Raw genomic sequence first — 24,027 nt, forward strand, 5'->3', positions numbered from 1 at the left:
GTTTTAACAAAAGTCAATTACTAACTACGTGACTTCTGTATTTTATTATATATGTAAAATTTATGTGTAGGAAAAATATTCAAACATTTTTAATCATATTTTTAGTGTGATAGAGTTTTGCTTATTTACTATAAATTTTGCTGCTGTGCAAGGAAAAAAAAGAAAAAAGGAATTTTAAAAAAAAAACAACAACAACAACAAAAAAAAAACAAACAAGAATATATTTTGCTAGTACAAATCAGAAATGGTACTGCCACACTTTAGACAGCATGCAACAATAGCAAATAAATTTACTGATATATATTCCTAAGTGGAATATAGAAATGGGAAGTTATATTAAATGTGAAAAAATGCAGGATCTTGACTTTCATTGAAAAGTATGTAAAGAGAGACACAGCACATCTAAAGCAGTTCAGTGATTTCTTTGCTTATTTTGTCATGTAGGTGATTAATGCTGCAGAAGGCAAGTAAATGAGACCATTTAAAATTCTTCAGTTATAAAACTGTATTTCAATTTGATTGCGTTACATGTAACTGCAGTAATTATTCTGAATTCTTGATGTGAAGACAGGGAAACAGCAGTTGTGAAAACACTTTTTCTAACACTTAGGAAAATGTTGAGATGAAAGTCATGTAAAGAGTACCTGAGGCATCATGCCTGTAAGGAATATGTTCCCTCTGGTGTAGCAGAGTAGTATTAATTCTTTTTTACCACGTAAACCTCTGTGAAGCCTGATGAGTCTGTGGATAGAACATATCTGTGGAGAGGTCCACAGGACTGAATGAAAAGTCATTTTGTTGGCACTAGCTTACATGACTGCAGAAAGGCTTGCACGGCATAGACAGATAATGTTTTCTTGGAAAGGGAAAGCCTGCTTTTGAAATTGAAGTCTTCTTTTCAGTTTTTCTGTATATGATGTTTAAGAAGAACACAATGCTCCAGCTGTAGTCCAAGAGAATACATTCCCACAGGTAAAGTGAAGAAGACACATTGTAAATCATTTTCAATATCTACCTTACATTTCAAAAGATGTGCTCATTTTCTTATGCAATGGTTACGTATCAAAAACATTGTGAGCTTATTAGTTTTTGGATATTAGCATACATTAGTTTTGGCTATTAGCAAACACATCTGCCTCAAGTCCAAGAGCACATTCTTTGCAAATTGGCAGCCTTTTCCCATGAGCAGGGCTTAGAAAATGAGATCCTCAGAATTTAATGGTGCCAAAAATGAGATAGGTTGCATATTTGGTCTTTCTTCACAAAAACAACACAAAGCAAAACTAAAAGCCCAAACCCTTACCTAAATAAGCCTTGATTATTTTTTTTTTTTTCCTTTTTAAATAATTTCTCAGATGCATAGATTACAGGATTTTCCAGAAGGTTAATAATGAGGGCTATGCCTCCTCGGAAAACTTATGTTTATGCTGGTATCCACTGTCAAACCCAGACATTGAAATAACGAATGAGGTTCACTTCCTCAGAACGTGTAAATGTCCTGACTCAGAGTTAAACTGTCAACAGCTGAAAGACAATACCATTGACATGTACCTGGCACTAGTTACTCAGGTTTATTTTTTCCTGGAAAGCTGTTTTGGGCGACAGAGTGGCGTCCGGGTTTCCCAGGTTGTTGTGCTGACAAACTGCAGTGGTGGTAAAGGCAGGGAGTCTGACAAAATCTCATTAATCATTTTAAATTAAATCCAACATTCCTCTCCAACACTGCCAAGAAGAAAGCTAACTTTTACAAATGAACACCCTCTCTGAGAAGAACCGATATCCTGACCATGTTGCTTTCAGATAAATATTCTTGATTTCTGTCATGTACTAAATACCAAATAGGTATGATTTTTAAGCTGAAAAATAATGAGTTTGTTTGATGTCCAGAAATCTGAAAAGTGCTTTATGCTCATTTTCTGTAATAGGTGCTATGCATGAACATCTCTGATATTTAAACCCACTTTTTTTTTTTTTTTTTTTTTTTTTTCAGTGAATTATAGATTTTTGCTTAATATAGATATTATTATATAGGTTATATAATTTATTATATAGATTTTTTATATAGAAAAGTTGCTTTTTAATGGAATAAAATTGCACATAGGGAATGGAAGTGTTCTGTGCAAATAGTTTATAATCTCTTCTCAAAGCTTGTTTAGATGAATAAGAGAACAAAATGCAAATTCATTAACATCACTGTCAACAAAAGCACTGGTGATGAAGGAACTATGTGATCTCTAAAGCTTTTTATGTATAAATTCATTTCCATTACTAATCCTAGCTATTCAGTTATGATGCAATTACATCCATTGTATGGTAAGTCTTAACTTTTAACATCTGATAAATAATGTTAGAAGATCACATAAAATTTTATCTTACTAAGATCGCTATTATATGTAGGTTATAACAGTTTGCATATTATTTCTCTTTAAGCCAAACCGAAACCGTAATGTGCCTATGGGAGACACAGGAAATCCTCCAAGTCTGTCCTTTTTCCATTTTAATAGTGCTTGTGAGATTAGTGATAGATTTTACAATGGCAGAGAACAAGTCATCTACCGTAAAGTTTATTACTTTTGATATTTACATAAAATATGTGAAAAGAAAAAAACCCTTCTCTTAAACGTTCATTTGCAATCCAGTACAAGGCAAGTAAATCTGACTTTTCTAAATACTTAATATTGCTGTTTTGTCATTTTAACATGAGAAAGTTAGTGCACCTCAATCTTTGCTTAACTTCTTTAAAGTAATTTAATACTTTTAAAAATAGAACTGTAAAAATATCAGATTACACAACAACCTTAAGTAGAGAACTAAATTATTACCACTTCAAAAAAGAACAATTCCAGTCTATATCTTTGTTTATGCAATGAACATTACTAAATTTCAGCATACTGCACAGGAAAAAGTCACATTTGTTTGCCCAGCTAGACAGTTCACTTTCCTAAATCCTTATTTTGAAGCTGTTTAAAAATATTTGTTTACCTTCGTAGGGAATGGAAGGCAGAGGTTGAACAGAACAAACAGAATTTATTTTTCTTTAATGAAAAATTCTTGTCTATTTCAAAATTGACAAACTTGTCTTGCTTATAAGTGTTTGGACTTTTGTTTGTTGAAGACTCTCTGTTTCATTTTGAGAAGGCAAAGCCGTGGAAATCTGTTAATTAGCATGTGAATGAGAACTATTCAAGTTAGAAACACAAGAAAATGTAGAAATGTCAGACACTGACTATAACTAAGCTATATTGATATGTAATATGCATCATATTCTTTAAACAAATGCAATGAAACTCAGAAATTAATCCAGCCCCCCAAAGCTTGTATTATGTGGTATTTCAAGTGGACACAGGTACACTAGTTTCCCCTACACACAAGCAAGAACAATTGTATTTCTGTCACATCTGAAGTGTATTCTAAAGTCAGCAGAATTTCAGAAATGGATGTTCAAAACACAGCTTTAGATTTTTAGGACCAGAGTAACCAGCATTTGCTATGCCACAGGCTCTTTTCTTCCTTTGATGTATCTGCTACACAGTTAAGTGTGCAGGCAACATTACTTACATACCACCTTCCAGTTTGACTTAGTGAATTCCAGTCAGGAGAGAGTTCTTCCACAGCTTCCTAACAAGCAGTCACAGAGTATTTCTCTTGGTACAAATCTGTAAGATGCATGGCCAGATTTCAAAGGACATGCAGTGGTAGAATCTCCTCCTAGCTTGGGAATCATTTTGCAGTTAACAGTATGATCACATTCACGTAATTAGGTTTGAGATCTTCTGAAGGGCTTGATCAAGTAGCTACTTTCACAGCAAACCAGTAGTACAGTGCTCAATAACACCTGGGGCAGTGTAGTACCTATCACTATTTTCTTTTCAAATGTACATGGAGAAAGCAATAGTGTATACTGAAGAAGACACTGCGCAAACCTTTGTTTTTAGAGGACTTTTGGAGGATGATTAAGGAAATTCAAACTTTATCTTTTCTCTTTGTAAGAGTGGTTTTGCACCTGCTTAAGATTTATTTTTTTCTTGTAAAACATGGCAGAAAATTGCCTAACTTCAAGAAAAATCTAGATTTTTAAAAATAAATAAATAAAAAGTACTTACCTGCCACTCTGGAGAAAGACACAAACCTCAAAAGGAAAAAGAACAGATGAGATGTCTATTACAATTTTTTGTTTATTGGTTACCTCTATGGGAATTCACATGTGGAACAATGAGGTTTTCTACTCCACTCTGAATTGGTAACATAATGTACAGCATGAGTTGGGTGCTAATCAACTCACGCTGTTCAAAATCATATTTGGAAGGTCAGATGCTGTTATTTGTACGTTTTTTTCCCCCCTGGACTTTAAGCATATAGTCCTGTTTCTACTTTATCACCTGGGTCTCTGAAGCTTTCTAAACCTCGTTAACAGATGTACTCAACTATCCCAAACAGAACATATTCTGACTGCCTGAAGGTTTTGTTCTGTATCTGCCTGACGATGGGAACTGAGGGTAACTGGGAAGTAAGAGAAATGCAGATTAACGAGTTGTACTTTCGTAACAGTGCAAAATCTAAAACACTATCTCTCATGTAAACATAGGTGCCACTGAGAAGAGAATTAGACCTTAAACTGCATTTGTGGTCCCAGAAGAAAACTCTTCCAGATAAGATTAGTTGTAACTTCAAAATTCATTGAATTCTTCTCTTTATGTGCGTAATGTCTGAGGAGTGTTTTCTAGAAAGCTGTAATCTGCAGTCTTCATGTAAGAGCACCTCAAGGAACACACAGAGACTTGTCCTTATTGTTGGTTTTACAGATTACATTACAATTTTCCTTTTTTTTTTGTTTTGTTTTGTTTTGTTTTTGTTTTGAACAGGGACAGACCTTTGCCTAAGGCAATGCTTAATATTATGTTTTTAACATTTCATGTTTGAGATTAATAAACAATTAAGGAATGCACCCTTGGGCCTTGTGAAATACATTAAAGGACACAGAGTGAAGCAATGAGGGACCCTGAGAGAGGGGAATGATACTTCGCTGGAAGATTGCTGCAATACTGCTGTCAGTGTATGCTACACAAACACAAATGACATTTAAACTTGATTAAAGGTAATTTAATAAAAAAATACATCTCTTTCTGAGTGCATTTTTGCATGTGAACCAGAGCTATGAACAAAATCTTGCGTATGCTAAATACTTGAAGAAGCAGCAGTAGCTGCATTTTTTTCCCGTTATTTATGTAGCCCTTATGTAGACTGAAGTAAGTATATTGTCAGTCATTGCTTTTCTCACATCTAAGACCAATGTAATAACCATTCAGTGCCAAAGATAAAGCAGCAGTGTGGGCAAAGTGCATGCCTATGAGGAGTACAACCTGCATTCAATTCCTATCTCTGGCATAAGCTTCCTACATTAAAAAACAAAACAAAACAAAAAAAACAAGCAAACAAAAAATCCACAGCAATCTGTAAAAGAACTAAGATCTTTCTACCTCATCTCATGGTGTGGCAGGTAAAAATGATAAATCTATTAGTTACTATAATGAAACCAGATGCTAGAGATAGCTGAGGATTATGTAAACAAACCATCAGGAGAAGATTAAGGAATGGCTCTTATTTCAACTACATATGATGTCAGTTTAAGAGAAGCACTGCACTACGAGTTAAAACCAGGCAAAAATCCCTAACTTCCTGCATTTGCAGTGAAAATGCACTAATATTCTACACGCTTCAGAGAATGTAAGATATGATCTGACTTGAAACCATTTCTCAAGTATTTTCATAAATCTAGAAGTATTTAAAAGTCTAGCTACATAAGAGACTCAGAAAGAATACTTCAGTATCTGGGTTGGGCAAACAGTCTGCAACAGCTCCAGTCTTGCACAGTAACCACTCTAAGCGTGCACAGTCACTGTTTTTAACAGCTTTAACAATGAGTCATCTGGTATAAATTTGCCTAGGCATTTCCATCATTGACACTTCTAAACTGAGGGAAGCGGTTAAAAGAAGCAACATGTTTAGCTGCTCTCTACCACTTTCCCTGCTGAAATTTTCCTTTGCTTACAGTGCTGAATAGCTGAATGTAGTTGTCCTACATCAGCAATGTGCATACAATATAGGTTAGCTATGTGTAAAACATTCTTCCTAGGCTGTGCCCAACTAACATCAGGGTTCATCTAAAACAGAGGTTGTAATCTTCGTTAAATTTGAGTGAATAGCACATTGCTATTATTCAAGTTAGTCATATAGTATTAAATAGCAACTTCGATATTTTACAAGCATTGTCATCTTCTAGAATAAAATTTCTTATAGTATTCAAATCAATGTTTCTCTAACATATGTATCTGAGGTAATTAGCACTGTAAAAGAAAAAGCTTAATGCAAAAAAAGAAGTACACTCTTAAGAGATAAAAGAAATTTTAGTTAAAATATTTTACAATAAAATAATTATGATTATAAACCTCTTTAGTTAAATATATACACATTACATGGCATTTTAAAAAGAATGAACTTATTAAAGTTTCAAGCAGATCTAATGCACAAATCCACCACTTTGTCAGCTTAGACTGTAATGTCAGTTTTAACATTTGTAAATAGCTATGTCAGACTAATGGCATTCTTTTGTGCAAAACTAAAAAAATTACGAAAAACAAATCTCCAAATCCTTTCATTCCCACAGTAAATAGTTAGAAAAGGTAGTTTTGCACATACACGCACTTACACACACAAACTTTGATTGCATACAGAGGTTAGAATGACCAGCACTAAAATAACCCCCATCTCTACAAAATAATAAATTTCTTGAACTGATGTAGTTTTTGAAAATTACAAATATTAAGTGCTAGCAAATTGTGCTTTTAGGCAGCCACATGGCCAATAAGGTAGATGTTGTCATAAAGGTGCCCTACAAAATCTTCACTAATATTCTGTGCAGCTCGTCGTGTATTTCGGATGAATTCTCTCTTTGACATTTTGTTCTTCACATGAGGGCTGGTTAGATCAATGGAAAGTAGAATCAAAGAGTAACACAGTACATAAACTGCATCTAGACAAGAAAAAAAAATAAAAGGCAATGGTGATTATTACAAATATTATTTCCTGTCCAAGAATCTTACCAGGTCTTCAGCATCTGGGCCTATAATTGTACGTATAGGTACATAGCAATACAAAGCCATATCCCACCAACATAAAATTTACTATAACAATTGTCAAAGTAATAACATCAGCACATTGCCAGATGAACAATTACAAATCTCTTAATATTTTGACAATATCCAAAAGTCACTGATGGCTCTATGCACATTCATTTAAATGGATTCTTGATGTTTTTATAAACTAAGGTCAACATCCAGCTAAAACTTATCTTTAAATATCTTTAAAAGCAGTCCTATTGCTGAAAACTGGCTCCCCAGCAACCAATTAGAAATGCTTATTAACTTCAGTGAGGCCCCAAATTCTCTCATTTCTCTGGTACTATCCACAGGGCAAAATGTTAAGTGTCTAAGTCTTTGCAAGAGGGAATTTAGAGATAGTACAGAGCTTAAACACAGAAAAATTGGAGGAAAGATAACAAGTTTATCCCTCAACACTTCTCAGCTGGGTCTAAGAAAAGAATCTGTACGTTTTTTTTTTTTTTTCTCCAGCCCAAACAGGATGATGCCTGAATATTCAACATAGGTGAAAGACCTGAAAGACCCTCCCAAGCCATATTTGTACTTTGACAAAAATTTTAGGTGCTGGTTGTGTATCTATTGTGAGCAGTAACATCAATCAAATATGCACAGAAATACAGAGTGATTCACTGAATCAAAGCTCTTTTTGCTTACCAGGGCTAAGGCCAAGCTCTCTCATCAAATCAGGGTTACAAGCACAGAATCTGTGAGAGAACTTTGTTATAAGAGTCTCAAGGTACTCCCCACGCTCCTCAGGGGCATGAATATGTCTGAAGAACTCTCTCAGTGCATTTGGTAAGAATTGATTTCTGAAGTTGTGCAGCGTCACAAGGTCATCCAAAACATCTCGCCTGGTAGAAGAAAATCCCACATGATTAGAGAAGTTTATTTTATACCTATTTACATATGAAAATGTAGGTTTAAAAATCAATCCAAAAGGTTTACAGTAGTTTGAGCTTTAGAATAGTTTATTAGCTTTATTTTTGTTGAAAGACAAAATTATCACTAACAATACAAAGATAGTAATATAGATGTTATCAGGCACTTACAATAGTAACCAAATATCATAAAAATATACATTAATTAGCATTTTATATTTCTTTATATGCATAGTCACTTATAGTACACATAAAGGCTTCAACTCCTTTAAGCTATCTGACAAAGTCATTTAAAGAGACAGTAAAGGGAATACATTTTTGTGTATCATGCAGATTTTGTTGCCTAAGTAGAAGCTGTTATAGCAATATCTTGTTAAAACCCATCTTAAGTTAGATAAAATTTTCTCTCAATGCCCCTTTAAAGTCTAAGTCCATCAGAGTGCAATGCTCTGAAGTGTTTTCAACTGTGCACAGAAACAATGAAATCATTCAGACTAACCTAAACAAATAGACATGAAGACGACATCTGAAGCAAATTTGGAAATAAATTTGAGTGAAACTGTTACATTGGTCCTTTCTATTACACAGTTCAATACTAAGAGGGACATCTAGAAACCTAGTTTAACTTTCAGTGCCTGATTACACTCCATGAAGGGAAGATGAATGGCAGTAGGGGTTGCTAAAATTAACTTGCAATCTCATCTGATAAATGGTTTTGTATTTCTTCTATTATACCAAAACTTGATAATCTGAGGTTTTATAGCACAGGACTGTCAGTGGTAATGATACTACTAAAAAATGACTCCTTTTATTTCTTTAGTATTACAGGCTGAATAGGATGAGAAGCTGGAGAGGATTCCTGCTGTAAATGCTGCTGTCCCTCTGCTCTTTCTATATAAGTCCAGTTATTATTTTCCTCCTCTTACAACTTTCGTTTGAACTGGTAGTTGGTGCCCCTCTTTCCTGATACTACACCACCCCAACCTGAAGGTACCCTGATGGGCAAAAGAAAGCACTGTGGAGGTGGAAGAGCATGCTACAGTATGGGGTAGAGTTCCCTACCACAATCAAATAGTGGTTAGATAATCCATCGTTAATTGAAAAGCTACTACCACTTCATAAGACAATTGTTTTTCCTGCTTAACACCAAAAGGAAAGACCAAATCAAAAAAAGCAACAAAATATCTGCAAGTCCTGAACATCATACAGCACAAACTATCCTGTGCTGTTTGAATGCATGCTACAACTTACAAACAATTTATATGAAGAACTGCAAAAATGGAGAAATAGCACACTGTGAGATTGATTCATTGGTTATAAGTAATATTTTCAAGGGTTCTTATAAGGTGTTATAGTCACAAATTCTAGAACCAAGAAACTGTTCAGATTTAGCAAAAGCATTACTTAGTTGCATTTTCATGTAGTTTTACATCAATAAAATTATATTAATATAAGCAAAATATTTATTGTTGAATGGTGCTGTACACTGAGAATAGTGGTTTTCTCCTCACAAGAAATTCAAGTTACCTTTCATCAAGATAGATTCGCAGCTTCTTCCAATTTAGTGTTCTTGTGCAAAAGATAAACTTTGCTATTTCCTTTGGCGAATCGTCTAGTATGCCCTTGGACATAAAGTAGTTGACTCCCTGAGATAAAAGACATGTACATATAAATATGTTTAATCTTCATATTATGTTTAGGAACAAGCACTGTCCTTAGCAATGTAGCAACAATGATTTTTTTTTTTTAAGCAGAATTATTCCTTTTCCTCTCAATAATATTTCAACATGCACAATACAATCTAAAAGGAACTTAATTTGTTGTTATGGTTGAGATTTTACATATACTCACAGTAGGACATTTAAAATTATGAATCCCATAACGAGCATGATGATTCTGTAGTATCTCATTTACAGAGTAGACTAAAATATGGTTTTAATACTGTTAAAAATTGTATTTAAAATGCTACAGGGACCATAACTTTTAATTTCCTAAATTTTGTGGAGAAGAAAATCTTAGCCATAATGTGTTTTGTCTTTAAAATCTTTGACTAAAACATTAATGTTCTCACATGTATATGATGCATCACATTCAAATAGATGCATTAAATGCATTTGTTTAAATGTGTAACAATGCAAATAAACACAAGCACACTGATTTCAAAGCATAGGTAAATATAAACATATATAAATGTGCATACACATAAATAAGAACACTGCAACAATATATATAATACCTTAAGAAAGATAGAACTATTGTGTATATTTAATATTCACATTGTAATTTTCAGAATTTTCCACACTTTGCCAAGCACACATTTCTTATAGAATACACATGCCAAATTTCATTTAAAAATAAAAATATTTCATAAAAATATTTCAACAATATCCTGAATTTTTTATGTTCACTGAAATATCCCAAAGCATGAAGACTAGTTTCCCTTTGATCAAGACCACCTTGATGGATTTTTAAAATGTTCAAATTTTTAAACAACAAAAATCTAACCAACTAGCTTCATTTCAATTTGCCAGGGAGTGGGAGTGGTTCTGCGAATTTGTTAAACAGAAATTTTACGTACCTTAATTACAGTATCTATTACACCATAATGTTGAAATAATGTAAAACGTGTAGGGAGTGCATCTCTGTGTAGGTAGTGTACACCAAGGTAGTGCCACTACTATATCACCTTTAAAACACTTCTGAAATCTTCTGAAATGAGACCACTATTTTTTTGTAAGTCTGCCCTTTTAGTTTACATTGTATACATTACATCTATAAACACGTAGGGGAAACCTGTTCACTCTATAAACTAACTTCCCAGTGCTGTGCAATTTTGCTTAAAAAAGAAATAAAGTACTGAGCACAGCTTTGGAAAGATGTTATATGAAGTGGATCAGTAAAACAAAACCTCACTTATATCAAGTAAAAAATAAATTAGAATATATGTCCTGAGATACAGAGTCCGATACTTAAGATATCCATGACAAGTGAAAAGCCAATAAACACCTGTAATATTATGTAACCTTTTTTTTTTTTTTTTAAAAAAAAAAAAAAAAGTCCATAATTTTAGCTTATATATTTACAAAAAATAGCAGTGGAGGAGTATACTTTATTTTTAACAGAATGCTTTCTAAAACAAATACAGAGTACAGTTAAGAAAAAAATAAACCAGCAGATTTAGTGCCTGATTTTAATACTTCTTATTTGCGACAGTAATGAAATGTACTGCATTATACGTCTGCATTTAAGTCCAAATTAGATTATATTTAAGTCTGTTTGAAATAGGGACAGGCAATGTATGGTTAAGTACTTTCTTGAATTAGCGGTAAATGGGAATGTAAAAATGGGAGACCAAAGTGAGTATGAACCTCTTATTCATTTCACAAGTATTTTGGCAGTGTATCCGTGACTAACAGCAGGACACCAGGGCTTCACTATTCTTTACACTTTTGGCTTAACTATGCCTCCTTTACTTATATCCTGACCTAATGAGACTTTAGCATTTGCTTCAGTAAGAAGTGCTTGTTTAAGGTAATATAAACTGGACCCTGTCAAAGAAGTTTCAGTAATGCTCTACTTTTAAACGCATTTATGATGCAGCTATTTAATGAACACTTCTGCAACATATACAGAAAATACCTGGCACTTCATAGATGAAACATGAAAACAGCATCTACTGTAAGACAAACAGGGGATTGATTTTTCTGTGTCAGTAAATGCCGTAAGTCATTTATTTTGTGCATTAGATTGCAACTCAGTGTAAGATCCTTATCTGATACTCTAATGAGTCTTTGCAAAACATTTTTATCCCATCTCTTAATTCCCTCTCTCTCCCCACCACACAACACTTGACAATCTCACTCTGTGAATGCAGTCTCTTTATTCATTTTCCTCATCTCTTTCACAAATAAACAGGGTGTAAATAAAATACACTTCAACACAAGCCATCACCTTTAGTTGCTTTTTATTTCTTCCTAAGCAACCACAAATACTTCGCAGCAATAGAAACCTGATTTCTCTTCAAAGTTCTTAAATTTTGGCCCACAGCAAATTAAATTTATTTTCAAGATTTAAGGCATGTCATCAAATCTGCTTTCTGTAACACTGTAAACACTGCCTTGAATTCCTCTCAGAACCCACATTTCAAATAAATCCCTTTAGGAAGCTAAAATGGTTGCTTGTGGCAGGTATACTAGCTGAAATAAGTAGTCCTACACGCTGTTAAAATATATGCTAAGATTATTTTTCAGTCATCTGGTGATTCTCCTAGGCAACATTTGACTGAATTCAGCTAGGCAGATCTGGGCCACTATCCACCAGGTCTGAAGAGGTCTTTTTAATACTGAGCAAATACAGCAGGTTGAGCTGGTTTGGAGGAACAGTAATTCGGTGAACAGCACAACAGCCTAGATTGCTAGCAGCTCTCTAACTTCTGCGAGGAACCTGCTTGTCCCTACGATATTCTCAGCATTACAGAGTTAGGAAAGATGCCTTAAAGATGCCTTGCCTTCCATGGCCAAGATGCCAGCTCTGGATAAAATCTTCATGGATGGAAGAGTACTTTGATGTGGAAACAGAAATCACAGCTACAGCCCAATAGTAACAAGAAAGCAATTCCTTGTGTTTCCATAACTTATTTTCTATAAGTGCCTTTTTTTTTTTTTTTTTTTTTTTTCCCCAGACACAAAATGCTTATATTACCAACCTATTCTGTTACAGCATTGACACCTCTAGCTTACTTTCGCTAGTTCCCAAGAGTCTTTCCATTCATTTATATCCATACAGGACAGCTGAAAATCAAAAAGTTTTCTTTTACAAACTTGGGTTAATTTCTGCATTGATTTTATTCTCTCCTAATGGTACTTCCAGATTTTTTCAGTAAAGTAGTTAACATTGAAACATTTGTAGTTGCCTTGGACCTTTCTGTTTAGTTACAAATACAAAACAAACCAGCTGTACTCTAAGTTGGTGACACAGAACTCTTTGAAGTCACATTTCCTCTCCTCCTACACATACACACGTTCTCTGTTTTTAATATTTAAATGGAATTGTCTGCCAAATCTGAAGTAGGAGATCATGAAACTTTTTACCTAATGGACATTTAAAACCACTACAGATAAATATGTGACATATACATTTGTCAATAAAGACAAATTTCACTTAACACTTGAAATCTGACAAACATCTGTACACTGCTCTATTTGTTCAGTTTATGCAGTTTTAAAAGGTGACTAAGGAAATTGCTAGTAGCATATCAACATTAGCATTTTCAGTTGACTTTTTCAGGCTTTGGTAGGATTATGTAAATATCAACACAAAATGTAGTTTTCTTTCTAGACTGTGCTATATTAAAAAAAAAAAGGAGGATTTTGATCGCCAAATAAATTTGAGCATTCTTACATAAATGCTTAGGAAATATGGGAATTTAAATATTAGCTTGATTATATAGATGATTTTTTGGGGGGCAGTGACTCTGCTTTTATTTTGTATATAAATAAAGGCCCCTGGCCTTTTCTATCCCCAATTTCTATTTGAGGCTTCAAGGTAACGCTAACATGATTAGTAAATGATAATTAGAAATGTACAGTATTATTATTTGCATTTTTTTTTTCTAGAGAAATAACAGTATCTTAATGCATTTATGGTGATTCTTCCAGAGCAGAACACAAGCAATGATTTTATATTTTCTAATAGGTATTTATAAGGTTCTTTTCCTAAGTTATCAGGTCATACAGTGATTAAGTCATTTGGTGACAAACGTGGACACAGTATAAAACATCCACTTCAACAGCCTCTTTCATTGCATGTCTTTAAAATACAGTCTCAGTGATACACACTTGTGATGCAATCTTTTAATTGTAGAAATATTTTTGATGTTACACAGCTTCCATAACTGGTAATTTATATCACTGACGTTCTTTGACTTAAAAGGACAGTTTTCAAAATAGTTTCAACTCTCTCATCCATTCCACCTTTTCACATAGTTAGAATGGAAGTTGAAATCACATAGAACTTCTTGCCCTGTCACATGCACATACTTTTAATATTCTTAGGAGAAATAAATCAATGCATCTCATCCTTGGCTTGATTAGTAGATCACTACGAAATGGGGTAAGTGCTGCAAAAATTTGGCTAGAAATATACAGCACAGTAAATATTCCATCATCTACAGACTATCTATAATTAAAAGCCAGGTAAGATAGCTTTATGCACACCACTAAAAATTCATTTATAACCAAGAACAGAAAACTCACCTCCCTAATAAAAACTAAGGGCAGCTGGTAATGAATGAACCAATTTCCATAAAATTGGAAAGCCAAATATAGTGTAAACACTCTCTGTTGACTGTACTTTGCTGTTACTATGCTACATAAAGGATATCCTGACCTCCATGAAGGCTGAGAGCTTGAATACAGTCCAGATTCCAATAAATTCATACAAATAAATGCTATTAAGCAGCATCTTTAAGAATTGCTATGATCAAGAATGAAACAAAAATTAGTTCTTCTCTCCTGACCGAAGTATTTTTTCACCTTCATTTCTCATCTTAAATCCATAGCATAGCCCTGTGTAATAAACTTGACAGTATATTTTGTAGGGAGTCAGAAACAGTATACAAAGTGGGAAATAACTTCTGGTTGCTTACAAGCTCTGAGTCATAAGCATACATGATATGGAATGAGCACTGCATGAGAAACGTTTTGCATGTGCCATACGCTCTTTAGAATAAAATACAGCAAAGACCATGTAGGCAGATTAAACAACAGAATATTCAAGTCTTAACACTAACACTAAGCCACCCCTTCTCCCAAAAGAAACAAAAAAGAGTTCCAAAATCTTGGCTACAACAGTGCTGCCATTATGATGAAAAACCAAACAACAAACAGAAAAACAGAACCCAAACATGCATTGGAAGGTTTTCAGATTGTGTAATGTGATTACACACATCCTTTCAGCAGAATGTGAGCACCTGCTATGAATTATGCAAGCTCATGCACACAACCGATACATTAAATTACAGCAGATACCACAACACCATGCACACAACAATGGCTAACCAGAGAATCCTACCACAAAGTGTGTAGATGCTCTTCCCTACCCCGTGAGCCACCGCTAGCTCTGGAGCTGTTGCTGTGGAGCCTGGTTACCCATTTTCATGACATGGGAGGTGTCCTTTGGAGAATCTTGCTCCTGTGGCTGTAAATATTCCTATTTTTATAGTACTTTGACCAGGTCTGTTATCAAATGTAAAGCAGAGTTTGGCAGGAAATTCCATGACACAATTTGTCATAGTGGAATGTCATATCATATATTCCAGTCAGAGTCCTTATAATAATAATTCTGCCAATATCACACTTGTAAACAAAAAAAGCAATGGTTATCTGTGAATTCTCCTGAAACTCAGGCCCTGAATGCTTCCTGCCAGGCTATGGTGCTCCACAGGGAGAGAGGAACAGAAGCCCTTAGGAGATATCCTGAGGTTCTAATCTCTCACTAGGCCTGACACAGGCTGTTCGTATTGCCACTGTACAATATAACGAAGTCAGAAGAAATGTAGCATAACAAATTTAATACCTAGTTTAGGTATACTATAAGGTAGCTCTAATTTGCTCATCTTCACTTCCTTGAAAAATACCAACACATTTATTCAGTGCTTTTTGTGATGGCTCCAAATACTTTAAACCTACCACAATTACTTTAAATTAGGTTGGAACATAACAGTATATTATAAACTGAAATATGAAATGAAAAATTATCCTAAAATTGAAAGGCAAAAATAAAATTTGGGTGGGCAAGGCTGTTGCCAATTAAAACTTCATATATCCTTGAAAACACATTGTGTTTCATTTGCAAAGCTTTACATTTATTACTATATTCACTAAAATCCTGCTGAAAATCAATGCTTGCTCAAGCAGCAAGGTGCTGATAAGACATCTCAGCACCGTGTATCAAAGTTCAAGGCAGAGCTCTACGAGAGAAATTACAGAATACTATAATTTGTGACTAATAAAACTAGTGTGTTTCTTTATCAAGCAGAATATGAGATAAAGCAAGAATTTAAACAAAATCCCATTATTGCAATGATTCATATGACTGCTTTATTTATTTCACCCTGCGGTCATAAGTTCATGTTTTCTCCATCTTATCAGCAGAGTGAACTATTGGCGCCTGGAAGTATATCTTTTCATGACTCTTAATTCTTTTCCTACTTTGGATTTATTCAATTGCTACTTCCTTGTGTATGTATAAATATATGCAGGAAGTTAATATTCCCTTTTGTTCAGTACTGTCTACCAACTCTTCCTAGGAAACATGAAGCAGGAGGAGTCTGGTTTTGTACACAAAAGACTCTCTGTCACTTTGGCATTAACTGTGCACTTCCCAGGCAAAAGCTGTCTACTCTCAAACTCTTTTCTTCTTTGAAAGGTGACAGAGAGAAGGCAGAAGCTGACTTTTCCAGTTAGTTACATGAATTAATAAGTGAAAACCTTTTAGTTTGACATAGGGTATTTTTTGAAAATAAATATATGGCATTACATAGTATAAAGAAGATTAGGTTTATGCAGAACAAGTGTCCACAGAAATCAAACCAATCTGTTGGGTAGCTCATCAGTATATATCTTTTTCCATAATATTTCAAGATGCATTCCTTTACAGTGAAAGTTTAAAAATGCTTTACAACAAATTGCAATTGTCACAGAAGTAATTGCTGTCACTTTATACCTCATCCTGATTTGCATGAAGTCAACTAAGTGTGATCAAATCCATACTGTAAAGCAGCACTTTAGTTTATGTATGTATATTATTACCCTTTTTAAGTTTCTCACTGCCTCTTCAGTTAGGATTTCCCCCTTGTTCCCAACCCAATACATGGTTACGAGTTTCTGACATCCATATAGGTCAGACTACTGTACAGAGCATTTAAGAGGCAAGCCATGTAAATGATGTGCACAGGTACCATATGCAAAAAAGACCAAGAAGGGACTGTAACTTAGTATTAACCAGTCCTATTGTAAAACAAATACCTATTAAAACTTTGCTTCTAATATGTCTACGGCTATAAAACAACAGTCATAATTAAACTGTTTATTACTGTCAGCAACAGTTCACTTACCTCATCAGGGTTGGCATTAAAGGTGAGACTGCCCTCATCTAGCTGCATATACAATTTTCTAAAGGAAAATCCTAGAGGTGGATTCTTATTGTATATAGAACAGTGACCCCAAGTGGATTTGCACAACCTATGAAAACAGAATTGGTCTATTATCAAAATTCTTTTCTGTATTTCATGTATTTACAGAATCAATATGCAATCAATGCTGCAAAGCCAAACACCCAAACAGTAAGAAAAAGCTTGATTGTAACACTTAGTTCTTAGGCCTTTTGCATGTGTGTTGATAAAGTCTTCAATTATGTGATAATTTTTTTCTTTAGCAGGTTTTGGTGTATTTGAATGCAATCTCAAAAACGCATCCCAGTAGGTGGCATTATTATTACATCCACACAGCTGGGACCTCTGGCACTCTAGTATCCAAACAGTTGGTAACAAGTGACAAGTTGTTCTCCTGCAGCAGTATCAGAGATTAAAAAATTGTGTTTATTTTCTTGTGCTCCAGTTCTGCAGTGAGTGAGATGCCACATTTGCACCAAATTATGCAACTCACTACTTTCTACCTGTCTTTTTCCAGTCTTGACCAGTCTGGGTTATGTGATCCAACCCCACTCCATGCATATTTCATCTATATTTTCCATTAGTTCCCAGTTTCTTTGCTTTCTGTCCCATCCTGACTCCGTATCAGTTTCATCAGTTCCTGTCCGTCATCTCAGTTTCTTTGATGACACCATCTGAACTTCACTTGAACTATCACTTCCTAGGCTTTCGATTTGTTATATACATTCCTTATTTTAGTTGCGGTTCTGCTTTAAGGCATCTGTTTTGTAAATAATTGACTGCAATAGTCAGGATTCAGCAGGTAACTGCTAAGAATGTGAAAGAAACTTGGTTTTCAGATCAGGAACCCGAGTCTTATTTGGACTGAGTTCAGACAAATTATAACCACAGAACTTGCGGAAGCCTAAACTCAAACACATCCAATACACACGGAATATTAAAAACTAAGATGTTTTCAGACATTATGCAAACTGAGACTTTTATAAATTTGCTAAATAAGGACAGATTTTCACCACCAAACTGTATCATTGGAAGGAATATTTGTGAAGATTTCACTAAAATATTTATTTATATATACGAGGTATTTCACAGGACGAAATATTTCTGAGGGAAATACACTTTCTACCTGTATGTTAAGAATATACACTACATACAACTGTTTAATTAAGAAGCTGTAGTATACCTATGCTTTAGTACTGGAAATTTACTTGTATTTTTTATGGTTTTCATACTAAGGATCAAAAACAGTACAACGCATACCTACTGAAATGTTAAGATGTAAATAAACTTAGCAGGACCTTTACCAGAATTCATATTTTCTGTCAAGACAACAGTCTCCAACAACAGAACAACTGTGACTAGGAAATCATAATTGCATTATTCTATTACTGCAGTTCATAAAGCATAATAGGAAGGAAAACTGCTTCAAATGCAGATGGGCAAATAAATAGATGACGGAAGGAAAAAAACATAGAGCACAAAGAAAAGAAAATAAAAAGGACCTGGAACAATAACCCATTTATTATATTAATGTTACTTACTGTCAGTTAAGTTAAGGGGCAAGACTATGTTATGAAAGAAGACACACATTCTGCTGACCATCTACTCTAAGCTAGGTATGTTTTCATAGGATTCTTCCCTAGTGCTGTAAAACACCAAACATCAAAGATGGTGTTTGTAATTCAATTCTGATCTTATACTATTTTATTTGATAGAACATTCCATTATTTATTTCCTGGACATATAAACAAGCAGAATTACCTCTGTGAGTTGTATAAGTGCATTTCAGCTGTTGTTCAACTGCAGAAATTCCATGATATATTTGCAGAAATTACCTTTTCTTTCCCCCTTCCGTCACTGTCTTCCAAAAAAACAAATGTTTATGTTGCTCTAAGATAAGTAAAGTACATGAGTTCTCATTCCTTTCTACCTGGAGCTTCAGCTGAATATATTTGCTTGCTTAAGCTAGATATTTATTTGAAGTTCAGAGAAGTAATAATACAAACAGCTCAGCTCTGTGTTGAGTTAATACAAATGGGAAGACAAGTCCTTTTTTTTTCCCCCCATGATATAATCAAACAACAGGTTTGTAGTAATACACATACATGCTTACACCAAGAACACTTGTGTGTATAGTAACATCTACTAATACTTGATAATAATTACAAATCCAGAATAACACATTTTTAATCTGTACTCAGATTTCTCCTTTTAACTTAGGAAACCTTTGTTAAGGTTTGAACAATACAAAGTGCATTTTGAGACAACATTTAAGTTTAATAATTGTTTTTACTATGTCCAGGTAACTTTTTTTTTCTTACCCTTGCCAGAGAAGCTCATCATTAGCAAGATCTTGCCAGACACACGAAGCTAGACAGAGATCAGTTGCATTCAGGTATGACAAAATGGTAAAACTAAGCTCTGGTGGCAGCATTTCCAAGTTAATGAATCCTTCTTGCTCTTTAGATTTTCTTGTCTTTAATAGGTGGTAGATATCAATGCCTCCTTGGGCTTGTTTCCGGTGGCTTGTATTGGAAACATTGTTAGTAGCTATCCTCCTACCATGTTCTCTGGTAAGATAGCCTTGTCCACTGTACCCTTGGTGTTGCAGTTGCTGGTTCCTAGCAACTCTCCAGAGTCCCTGACCCATCTGCGAGCCTGTTGGACATAAAAATACAAGTTAAATATTCTCAGCTATTTAAAAATATTTGTAAGACAGACTCAAGACAGATTAAAAAATTAAAATTGTAGGTTTGTTCTGAATAACAAAAAAGTGACTTTTGTCAAAGTTATGCTGACAGTTTAATCTGTGTCCAAAGGAGCAACTGAATAAATACTGGAAAAAAAAATTGTAACAAAAACTAGAAGATTTTTTTCCAAATGTTTCCTTGCTTGAAGGGTTACAAAATTAACAACAACAACAAAAAAACTTCTGCAAACAGTACCAAAGATTATCTATGTCTGATGCAAGTTAACAAGACTCAACCAGCAGAACATTTGTAATTATCTTTTTCACACTTCCTTTAAAATGTAATTTAAAAAGCTTATTTAGAAATACTGAAATGCTATAAAACTTAAGGAAAAATGAAATTGTCCTCAGGACATAAAAACAGGCTGACATTAAGGCAACACTTAACTTAGGAATGGCTTTAGCTGCAATATTTCTAACTTACTTCAGTGATTATATATTAAGGATTCAATTTCTTATTTGTGAGAACTCAGAACCTTTGGTTTATAAAAGATCCATCAGATGGTTGGTAGATAACATAGAAAGGTTAAAAAAAAAAAAAAGTAAAGCAAAAAAGTTTATATTTTTGAAAATCCTGAAAACCGTAGGAAACAGTGACCTACCTAAACTTTTTTTTTTTTTTTTCAAAAAAAAAATCACTGTGACAAAGAATAAAGAAATAAATTTAAGAGAACACAGAGGTTGAATTCTGAAATCATCGTGACAGTAAATTCAGTTACGGTGTTGAACAATTCTCCAAAATGTAAGGCCACTGCTTTGAAAGCCTGGAAGAAGTCTTGATTGGAACACAAGGTGGTGTCTATTCCTTTCTCTTTGCTGTCCCTCTGTACAGCCATTTCAATGTCTGCATTACAATCTCTCATATCCCAAACCTTTAAGAGTACCCAGAAGTACTTAGACTGAATGTAAGAGACAAGATTAAAAGTAACCTCACACAAAGAAAACTCACTGGCTTCTGTATTTACTTATCACAACTTGTACACTGCATTTATTTATTTATTTTTGTCAAACTTGGTTGCAGATTGTAATAAAGACAACAGATCCTCTATGCTAGTCAAGTTTGATGACTTCTGAAAGCCACAATTCAAACTTCAGTAATAACCTGCATTTACTAAGAGGGAAATTCAAGTATATCACACTAATTCATTATTGGAATGTTGTCTGAATCCCATCACGAGTAGTGCATATATGGTGATATATCTAATCTTCTGGCTTTTGCTGTAATGACAGACCACTCCAAGTAATCATACTAGGAATCTGCAGGATCCTGATGCTGACTTTCGAGAAAGAAATTCCATATGGTCTGATGGGATCTCACATGCATTTAAAGTTATATTTTACTAGCAGAGGGAATTAAAAATGGGGCTTTAAAACTGTTAAAAGTTGGAAATGGATGGAAACCGTTCTACATAAGCAGAAAGAAACAAGCCACAGATAAGGCTGAGTGATAAAAATAGAGAAATTACAGAAAATACAGAAAAAAAGCATAAGCAATGGAGAGGCCTTGGCAATTCATGCTGATGTTTGCAAAATTCAGCTGTAAATTAAACATGTTTACAAAATAACTCTGCCTATATCTTTAATTGCCAGCTAGATTAAAATAAGAGGTAGCAACTTTTTTTTTTTTTTTTTTTTTTTTTTTTTTTTAAGCAATATCATTCCCAGAGCTGCAGTTGCTCACTGCCACCTTTTTCTGTCTTTGAACAAATAAATCTCTCCAAGGAGAAGGAATGTTAATCCCCACAGGAGGATCACCAGTGCAGTTGCAATAAAATCAAGAGCTATTAAATGAATCAAAGATAGGTGTGCCAGAATTGGTATTTGGGACTACAAGCATAAACCCATCAAGTCTCCTGCCACTCCCAACTCCAGCTGCTGCAAAGAGCAGGCAGAGCATATTTGTGCAGTAAAGAACGAAGCTCAAAACCAGTTTGTTTGGGTAGGACACACAACAGCCAAGAACTAGGAGGTTACTTTCCTAGGGGATGAAAAGTGCAGATATAGAGAATTTCTGAGCAAATACAGCCTTTCAAAAAGGGTTATTATCACTGAACTAGAGGATTCAATGAAGATGACGTTTCCATTTTGCTAGGCACTGTATATGAGCAAGAAAGGCAGCAAGAAAAAAATACAACAGTACTGAAATACCAAACATGAAATTTTACATAATAAGAAATAATAAAACTTATGTGAACTGTGCATGTCAAGTAAGGAGAAAGGAAAGTTCTGCTAGATCTTCTCATGAAGTCAAATTAAGGAACCCATTTTGCTAGTATTTTTGACATCTACTCTGATGTCAGTTTCCATCGTTATAACAAAGCTACGTTTCTATGTATGTTTGTTAACTGCAAACCAATAACAAAGTCTTTCTAAAGTATTAATGATTTGGAGATACTCTAAATAAAAGGCAAAAAAAAAAAAGTATCAACAAGAAATTTTCAAGGCTCTGAGGTACATTAGGGATCATATTGTGACAAATTCCATAACCATAATATACGAAAAAGACAAGACAGAAAGAACAACAGCAGTATCTGAAACAGACCATAGGAAGGCTGCGCCCAGTGAGCTACCAAGCAAACTTTATGGCGCTTGGTAAGGATCTGGCAATTTTATAATAGCTTTCAAACCTCTTCAAGGTCAGATTATCTTTCTGTTTTGTATGCAGCACCCGTAAAGAACTCGGTCATGGTTTCAGGGATCAAGATTTTCTACCTAGCTGTAAATCAAATATCCAAATTTTAGTTGCTAGCTTACTGTCTTTACTGTAATACCCAGCTAGCATTTCCTGTTCACAGGATATTCTCTGTTGAGCAATACTGAGCTAACACTTGTTGCTGGTTTATCACCCTACACAACGCTAAGCGTGACACATCACTTACAACACAGCCACTTCTAAATTATTTAACACTAAAAAGTGGCTCTGAGACATAAACAAACAAACAAACCTGTCAAGAAACCAGAGCTCTTATAACGTACTCACATGCTTACGCAGATGACACCACTGCAGAAATATTGTAAACAGGCTTTTGATTGATGCTCTGTTTTAAGTACCAACTGAAGGAGTTTCAGAGATGACGGGAAGAGAGACACAACCCAAACCACTCAGAAACGGCTGCTGGAAATCAGCAGGCTGTAATGTGTGTGGCTACCCAGCTGCTGCCATGCCGTCTGCTGGATCGCGTCCCCTTTCCCCCATCAAGCAATTGCTTTCGGCTTTGCAGTAATCCCGGATAAACGCTATGAGAACTCACTCGTAACACACGATGAGTCGACTCCCTGCTATTACATGGCCCTTAGAGTAATGGGGCCCAGAAGTACATTATTCAATTATTTTGAACGTCCATTTTCAACCTCCAGATTCAGTAAGTCGCTCAGATGTGGGCTCCAACCCTCCAATTTACATAACTTTATCTAATAATGGAAACCTTTTGATGGCTTGATCGTACTAGGCAGGGAAAACAACATGAAGCTTATTTATAAGGCGCTGACCTCTCCGGCTGTGCCTGCCCCACGTCTGCCAAGCCCGATTTGGGTGTCCAGGGCACCACCAAACGCGTCTCCCTCGCCTCACCCCCTTACCTGGCTCACCAAAGCCTTCTCGGACACCTGAAGACAGGGCACTAAGAGCTGAGCGCTGCCCAGGTTAAACCAGAAGGGCGCGGTGGCTGCCACCCGGCCGGATAAAGCCCCACAGAGAGGCCGGGCACAGATCTCCGGGGGGATCCGTGCGGCAGCCATCAAAGCCCGCGGGCAGGGAGCCCTGCGGCAGCCCCTTTGGGCACTCCGTGCCCCCCCCCCCGTCCCCCTAACCCCGGGGGAGGCGACGCCCCCGCTCCCCCATTGGCCCTTCCCCTCTGTCCGCCGCTTTCGATTGGCCGCGCCGCCCGTCCGTCTTCCGCCGGCTGCCCCGCTGAGGGCAGCCCTCCGGGGCCCCTTACCTGTGCGGGCTCGGCTCCCGACCGCCGCCGCGACGAACCCGCTGCCAGCCGGGGCGGGGGCCGCGCCGGGCAGAGAGGGGCTGGGCGGAGGGAGGAGGCAGGGGGAGCCCGGCAGCCCCTCGGGCACGCAGGG

General features: G+C 35.5%; 1 protein-coding gene across 2 annotated transcripts; it reads right to left on the reverse strand.

Moving 5' to 3' along the window:
• Positions 1 to 6,385: 6,385 nt before the first annotated feature.
• Positions 6,386 to 24,026, reverse strand: FBXO8 (F-box protein 8). Of its 2 annotated transcripts, none has more exons than XM_035324553.1 (6): positions 23,895 to 24,026; positions 19,529 to 19,865; positions 17,151 to 17,277; positions 9,563 to 9,681; positions 7,812 to 8,008; positions 6,386 to 7,030 (listed from the first exon to the last, which is right to left on the reverse strand). In XM_035324553.1, the coding sequence occupies exons 2-6, from the start codon at positions 19,855 to 19,857 to the stop codon at positions 6,843 to 6,845; spliced, it is 960 nt and encodes a 319-aa protein (XP_035180444.1). In that variant the 5' UTR covers positions 19,858 to 19,865; positions 23,895 to 24,026; the 3' UTR covers positions 6,386 to 6,842. The 2 variants fall into 2 exon arrangements, with proteins under 2 accessions (XP_035180444.1, XP_035180445.1); XM_035324554.1 differs by lacking the exon at positions 23,895 to 24,026 and adding an exon at positions 23,536 to 23,734.
• Between the last annotated feature and the right edge of the window lies 1 nt (position 24,027).

Source organism: Oxyura jamaicensis, chromosome 4 (genome assembly GCF_011077185.1).
Source record: "Oxyura jamaicensis isolate SHBP4307 breed ruddy duck chromosome 4, BPBGC_Ojam_1.0, whole genome shotgun sequence".
NCBI lineage: Eukaryota > Metazoa > Chordata > Aves > Anseriformes > Anatidae > Oxyura > Oxyura jamaicensis.

Bases quoted from the DNA above. Each gene is read 5' to 3' on its own strand.
- FBXO8 (XM_035324553.1), bottom strand. From the start codon at position 19,857: ATGGGTCAGGGACTCTGGAGAGTTGCTAGGAACCAGCAACTGCAACAC. The intron at 17,278-19,528 runs GTAAGAAAAAAA...CTGTTTTCATAG, and splicing joins GATGAGCTTCTCTGGCAAGG to GTTGTGCAAATCCACTTGGG. The intron at 8,009-9,562 runs GTAACTTGAATT...TTCTTCTACCAG, and splicing joins CGAATCTATCTTGATGAAAG to GCGAGATGTTTTGGATGACC.